Source organism: Trachymyrmex septentrionalis, unplaced genomic scaffold (assembly GCF_001594115.1).
Source record: "Trachymyrmex septentrionalis isolate Tsep2-gDNA-1 unplaced genomic scaffold, Tsep1.0 scaffold218, whole genome shotgun sequence".
NCBI lineage: Eukaryota > Metazoa > Arthropoda > Insecta > Hymenoptera > Formicidae > Trachymyrmex > Trachymyrmex septentrionalis.
The window spans coordinates 118,412-126,519 of record NW_017305373.1 but is presented as its reverse complement, the minus strand read 5'-3'; the positions used below and the strand labels follow the sequence as shown (position 1 = coordinate 126,519).

The following is an 8,108-nucleotide window of genomic DNA, read 5'->3' as shown; positions in this document are numbered from 1 at the left end:
GAAGTTTTACCCCACCCGCCGTATTCACCAGACATTGCTCCTTCTGATTACTACCTGTTTTGATCGATGGCGCATGGCCTGTCTGAGCAACACTTCACATCATATGAAGATACCAAAAATTGGGTCGATTCGTGGATAGCTTCAAAAGATGAAGCGTTTTTCCGACGCGGTATCCGTATGCTGCCAGAAAGATGGGAAAAAGTAGTGGCTAGCGATGGACAATACTTCGAATAAAACATTAGGTACCGTTTTTTCACAATAAATGCCCAATTTTTGATAAAAAACGGCGGAAACTTATTTCAATATACTCCTAATATAATGTACACGCACAATTAAAGAATAAACTTTTATAATTACAATATGTAGATCAAATAAATAATTATGTTATGAATTAAAATAACAAAAATGTAATGAAAATGTATAAGTACAAAAATAAATGTATTTTTATACGTAAAAAAAAATGCAATTCGAACTTCGAGAGGGAAAAATGTTCAACATCTATTACTGGAATCGAGACCTAAGTTTTCCTTTCTACTCCACTTACATGTATTACTCACGTGTATGTAGAAAAATCTAAAAAGTAAAAAAAAATTACGAAAAAATGTCATTTAAACCCATTTTCAGAACCACTTATAGGAGATTTTAATCCAGTTTTCTAATATGAAATTTTCCGGGCGAATAGCATTTAGTTAATAGGGGAAGGTTAATAGAATACTATAACTTCTAACCGTTACTTTTTCTAAACTAATTGAACATCTGGGTAACTTCCCTTGTCAGTGAGATATAATAGTTCGATTTTTCCATCGTATTCAAAACAGAACAAATGTTAAATTCGCAAGGTTTAATACGAAAATTTGCAAGATTTAATACGTAAATGTGTTTTTCGGAAATTTATTTTCCGCTTATTATCTTAGATTTATTATCAAAATTTTCGATAACATTATGAATTATTTGGATCACCAAATATGATTCCATATAAATTTCATTCCTATTTTTGTCCTTATTTGATATAACACATGGGCTGAAAAGTCCCGAGCCTAACAAAGAAAACACGGTTTTTTTCGTTGAAAGTTAGTTTTATTCATCGACGTAATTTCCATCAAGAACAATGCAATCATTCCAGCGCCGCTCTAACATTTCAATACCACTTTTGTAGAACGATTTATCTTTTGCCTCAAAATAGGCCTCAGTTTCAGCGATAACCTCTTCATTCGAGCGAAATTTCTTACCGGCGAGCATTTTCTTTAGGTCTGCGAACAGCCAGTAGTCGCTGGGAGCCAAATCTGGCGAATACGGTGGATGTGGGAGCAATTCGAAGTTCAATTCATGTAATTTTGCCATTGTTTTGATTGACTTGTGACACGGTGCGTTGTCTTGATGAAACAAAAGTTGCGTCACTCTTAGCACAATAACTCACAAAGTAATGAATAGAATATCATGAAATTTTAACAGCTGTCTTTTGAAGATTAGCACACACTGAAAAAGAGGTGAATGTAATAAAACTAGCGCCATTTCTGTGTTAGGCTCGGGACTTTTCAGCCCATGTGTTATGTAGTTCATTCCAACTAATTAAATTAAATCATATTTTTTGTATTATATACTTATTTCGTTTTCTAATAATTTTTTATTGTCAAATTGAGGAACTCAATTTGAGAATATCAAAAACGACAAAGCAATATACTTCAAAATTTGTAAAAAAATTTATTTTCCTTAAAAACAATATTATAACATACATTAAAAACAATTTCTTTACGCTCGTATAATTTACAACAGATAAATAAATAGTAAACCCAGGTCAACAAATTCAACGAGCTATAATTAAGTGCCACAAAGTAAAATTTATTTTCCATAATTACAATTTTCGACGATAAGTTTTAAACGGTATATTTCGGCTATACTTAGTCTTCATCAGCCGCAGAAAATCCAGACACGGTAGTGGCTCAGTGCTAAGGGAACACGAAGCGTTCTTAGAGCGAGACACTACCGGGTACATTTATGCGAAGCGATGAGTTATTCGAGACAATGAGTCAAGGTCATTAAAATTTTTTTTATAACTTTATAACGCGTGATGGATTACTACTACAATCTTCCGAAGGTTGTCTGGTATGATGACCCTCATAATGTATGGGAAGTTCAAGGTCATCGGAGGTGAATTGTTCGTTTTAATATCTTCTTAATAAGCAACGGTCGCCTGCTAAAACTGTCCGATGGTCACTCAGGGTCATGACCTTGTATATTACATGTTAAGGCCAGCGTAATTGAAGTTGAATTCTTTATTTCATTTTTAATTACTTTTTAATGTGTGATGAGTAACTGCTAAACTTTCCAAAGGTTGCAGGAAAACAAGTGTCGTATGCCGCAGGTCTATGTTAAATATAAATTACAGTTTGAAAAGAGGAATAAAATTAAGTGAAAGTTACCGAAAAAAAGAGTAATTCTAACCGTGACTTATGTCTGTCATAATTAGGCCTTAAGATTCCTTTAAATTTAATTTCATATGCTTTACTTTTAATTAATTATTTTATTGATCAATACTTAGTTGTTATATTTCAAATTCTGATAAACAGGTCACTCAAAGTTTAAATTTGTATAGTTAAGAATCTTTCCACGGTTCATATTTTATAAAATTAAAAAGAAACATTTTATACAAATACATTGTATAAAAAATGCAGAGATGTGAAGTAAAGTAATGCCGTAAATTTTATCGTTACAGTTTTATAAAAGCTGATAACGACGTTACAGTTTTTTATGATTGCAACGATTACTGGCTACACTAATTTTGTGCTAAGCTTGGAAAAGTCATTTTAAAAGATAACATTTTACCGTTACACTTTTATTACCCTTTAAAAAGGTTATTTGCAATTAGTAAAGAGTTACGCGTTACAAATAACAAATTAGTATTTTCGAATGACCGTTAGAATTCGTTGTAAGATCGAATGACTCTCCAATCCTGATGTTACAGTTAAAAATTTTCATAAAAAATGTACTAAAGTAATTAATTGATATACTCTTTATATAGAAAGGCATTAAAAACTATAAAAGCCATGATATTGGTATATAAATTTATCTTTTTGAAAGAGGAAGGCGGTACAAATATATATTCCGCAAGAAGAAATTTTACTACATTAAAAAATAATTTTATAAGGAAACATTAAACGCCACAAAATACATGATATCAGTACAAAACTTTACTAGCTTTTTATAAAAGAGGAGAAAAAGATACTAAGAGTGCGAATCCTTCAATTCTTCGGAAAAAAAATGAATTAAATTGATTAATTCATATACTGTTTCTAAGAAGACGTTAAACATTACGAAATGCATGAAATATCAGAATACATTTATCTTTTTAAAAAAAGGAAAAAAACACTGTGAATACGTGCTTTACAAGAAAAAATTTTATTAAATTAAAATACCATCTGATCAAATTTGACCCGGACTGGTTAAAAAAAACAACAATTTTATGTATTTTAATACAAATCTTTATGAGAATAAAGCCGAAAGAAAAATAAAGAGAAAATAGCTTCCTTCTGAGCCAATACAAGCATGCCAACGATTAATCCAATTTTCCATACACTTCTTATAGGCCTCGGCCGGGATGGCCTTTAGTTCCTTCAGCGAATTTCTTTTTATGGCCTCAATCGATTCATGGCGCGTTCCCCGGAGCGGATATTTGAGTTTCGGAAACAGAAAAAATTCACAGGGAGCCAAATCTGGCAAATACGGTGGCTGAGCGATGACTTTTATTTCGTGTTTGGCCAAAAATTTAGGCACAATCAGGCTGGAAAAATTCAGGTCTTTCGGTACGAGTCTGGCGGCGATGCGCTTCATACCCAAAACATTAACCAAAATGTGTTGAGTCGATCCATAAGAGATGTTGAGAGCTTCTGCTATCTCTCTAATGCCAACACGGCGATTTTCAAGCACAATTTCCTTCACTTTTTCCATGTTATCGTCGTTAACAGAGGTGGATGGACGACTCGCATGAGACAAGTTTTCTACGACCTCACAACCCTCACTGAATGCTTTATGCCACTCAAATACTTGCGTTCTCAATAGAGTAGACTCCCCAAAACACTTCTGCAACATTTTCAATGATTCCGTAGCCGTAATTCCATTGGAAACACAAAATTTCAAGCAAACTCGTTGTTCAATTTTTTTTTCCATAGTAAAAATCGCCAGAGAAACTTTTTGCGTCGTAAACAAATGGCTGCCAAACACACACTAACTGACGTATCCCGCTCAAATTTCACACGAATGTCAGAGAAGGTTGTACCAATTTGGAAAAAAAAATTTTCACCGATTCAATTTACGCGCGCGGTTTAAATGGACCAGTCCGGGCCAAATTTGATTAGATGGTATATGATAAAACCTAGATATATATTTTTGTATCTATTAAAGTCTCATAAATAAAAATTCTACTTAATTTGAACGATACATATTAGGCATACAAGAGATGTGATATTAATAATAGGTGCTAAATTTGTCACCAAGTTAAAAACCCATAAATAAAAATTGTACTTAATTTGAACGGCACGCATCAGGTATATAAATATCGGATATCGATAATTGGCGCTATATTATAATCTTCAAAAATTGTTACCTCGCTTAATTTAAATCATATTAGGTTGAGTAAAAAGTCATCGCGTATTTTTTAGCTCAAAGTTGTATATACAATATCTTCGTCAATAATGAATGAAATTCAAATTTAAAAAAAGGGTTTTAAAGCTTGAAATCTCTACTTTTAAAAGCTTATCACATTTTTTAAGTTTATATGAGTTTGATAATTTTTACATACCAAAAACTACGAGCTGAAAAAGACGAAAAATTTTCTTCTCACTTTGTGGATTTGTAACGTGTCCAAAACGAATTTGAGAAAATTTTCGATTACCTATCGTGAAAGCTTGATACTTTCCCTACAAAATCGTTTTTTTTAAATATTCCTACGACTTTTGATTACTGAGTTATCGCGGATTAAATAAAAGAATTATTTTGACTTTAATTGCTCATAACTCCATTAAAAATTGTCGTATCGTATAATTTAAAAAAGAGATTTTTAAAGCTGAAACTTTACTCTATTAAGATATATTTATATTGTTGGTAAGAAAGTAATTGCGGTTTTTACTGATAGATGTCTTTTAAAAAAACGCGATGACTTTTTACTTAATCTAATATATAAACTTGGAACAAAATTTTGTTGTATAAAATAAAAAAATAAAATCGAAATTGCATTATCTTGTCAACCCAAGAGTTATCACAGAAAATTAAGGACATAATAGAACAAAATTCAAAAATTTAAATTAAAAAATTTGCAAAAATACCTGGCGCTGCTGGACCTAAAAATGAAACAATATAAACCGTTCAAACGTAATAATGAATTTAATTTGAATGCTACATTTATTAAAAAGATGGTTGAATGGTGAATATTTTACAAAAATTACAATGGTATTGCAGTACTACAATTAAACCTGATAATTTTCACAACGCACACGAAAGAATTCCAAATTTAAATACTTATATCCTATACTTAATTCTAATCTGCACGCCGTATTACTCGCTCGCACATATTCACATTGATTATACTTACTCCCATCGTATTTTGTTTCTAAATTTCTGTAATCCTATATATTATAGATGTTATTTTACTGGCTCGCACGTAGTCACATTGATTATATAATACTTACTCCCATCATACTTTGTTTTTAAATTTCTTTTAATCCTACATATTATAGACATTATTTATGTCTTAATATATACTTACGTTATTATTGTATTTATATATTAGTACTTTATCATAACATTTTTCTAGAGTCACTATAATCAGAATCGAGACATGAGCGATTCACCCTCGGGATTGGTCAGCGTCATGTTTGGGATCGTGCGATGCGTTAGTGAAAACGTGAGTTTGTATATACATACTGTGTTGGCGAAAACGTGAGTTTGTATAACGTACTCATTCCTTATTCATCGGTTAACAACGATAAAAGGCAGTCAGTATGAGTAAATAAAAACTTCCAGTAGTATTATAGACATAGCTTGATGTCGAATTATATAAGGTTATACATGCGTCCTTAATAATATTGGTAGAAAACTAAATAAAATAATAAATAATATCATCATATATTTTAATTTAATAAAATTTTTTTTGCAGAGTACGTATCTATAGCGTTTTTTTACTTTTTTTAAAAAGGTAAATGTATGCTGATATCTCATATCATTTGTAGTGTTTAACATCTTCCTAGAAACAGTATATATGAATTAATCAATTTAGTATATTTTTTCCGAAGAACCGAAGAATACGCACTCTTAGCGCCTTTTTCTCCCCTTTTTAAAAGGGGTAAATTTTATACTGTATAATTACCCTATATATCAAAATTGAATTAATGTATTATGAGGATTATCTCACTTTCGATTTACAATAGACAATATAACGCAATCATATTATATTTAGTCAAATTTGTCGAATAATAGACGAAGTAGTGATGAGTCATCAATCCAAACCAATTCATCGGTTAACAGCGAGAAAGGGCAGTAAATATGAGTAAAAGAAAATTTCCAGTAGTATTATAGATGTAGCTTGATGTGTCAAATTATATAAGATAATTGTACATGCGTCCTTAATAATATTGGTAGATAAATTAAATAGAATAATAAATAATATCGTCAAATTTTGAAGCTATAAAGAGATATTGTTACATATTGAAAACTTAATCGTCATTAAAATTATATAGATAAAACTGATAATTTATAAATTTATGTATAAATTATCATTGTATTATCTATATAATTTTTTTTTATCTATATAACATAATTTGAACCAAAGCAACAACAGAAAATAAATAAAACAGAATATAAATAAAATTGCTTTCAGTTATATATAAACCAATTAACAAATTAAATAGAATTGTACATAATTATCATGAAAATAGAGAGTAAAAATTATATAACACTTAGAATGTTCATGAAGGCAAATACAAATAAAAAACATTTTGATAAGTTTCAGCTGTCTATTACAATTGCAAAAAAAATTAAGAGTATAGGTTATAACGGAACATATATTGCAATACAATCATAGATTTGATTGGAAAAATGTCAGAATAATGGATACTGAATAAAATTATAATAAACTCATTTCTGAAACATTGCGTATAAAAGAACAGTTAAATGATATACATTAAAAAAAAGACATCGAATCTCTAGATGACATATATGTTTATCTGTTAAATTTAATCTCGAATAATAATAAAAACAATAGCGCTTAGTTTCTTTGTTCTCTTGACATTCTGACATGCATGTAGTATCATTTGCGTTTAAACTCTCTCAGTCAAGATCTTATATCACGGAACACACAGTAACTGACTCTTTTACAATACTTTGCAATCGTAATAGACAGCTGCAAATTTGGCAATATATATTATTTTATTTTGCCTTCATGAATATTATAAGCGTTGCATAATTTTTACTCTCTATTTCCATAATAATTATGTATAACTCTATTTAATTTGTTAATTGGTTTACATATAACTGAAAACAATTTTTTTTATATTCTGTTATTGCTTTGGTTCAAATTATATATATTTATTACATAAATTTATAAATTATCATTGTTTTCTCTATATATACTGGGCAACATTAATGCAACACCTGTTCACTCTGCAAAAATAGGCAAATTTCAAGATATAATAACTTCGTCAAAAACTGTCGTATCGGGATGTTTTAAAAACCATTATACAGGTAGAAACGTCTACTTTTCGGATCGCTACTTAAAAAAATAGTCTCATGGAGATTTCATGAAATTACACAAACATAAATGAACATATATCAGACTTCCAAATTTTTTATGAAAAAAACGCACGCACGCACGCACCGAAGTGTAAGTCCGACTGTGTAACCTTCCCGTGATATACCTCAGGTAATGCTAATATGGCGACAAAATTTTTAGGAATTTTCAGAGAAAAGACTACATGATGCACTCTCACTTTAAATAATCACTTAGTGAAAAAAATTGTAGCATAATGATAAAAAATTATTTTAAAGAGAATATGTTAAACTTTACTTACAATTAAAGAAGTTATGGATTTAAAATGTTTTTCCGTACATCGCTTCGCGAC

At 30.1% G+C, this 8,108-nt stretch overlaps 1 protein-coding gene across 1 annotated transcript; it reads right to left on the bottom strand.

The window, feature by feature from the left end:
- Positions 1 to 3,529: 3,529 nt before the first annotated feature.
- Positions 3,530 to 4,614, bottom strand: LOC108748204 (putative uncharacterized protein FLJ37770). Its single transcript, XM_018486237.1, has 2 exons — positions 3,787 to 4,614; positions 3,530 to 3,742 (listed from the first exon to the last, which is right to left on the bottom strand). The coding sequence occupies exons 1-2, from the start codon at positions 4,162 to 4,164 to the stop codon at positions 3,695 to 3,697; spliced, it is 426 nt and encodes a 141-aa protein (XP_018341739.1). The 5' UTR covers positions 4,165 to 4,614; the 3' UTR covers positions 3,530 to 3,694.
- Positions 4,615 to 8,108: the final 3,494 nt, after the last annotated feature.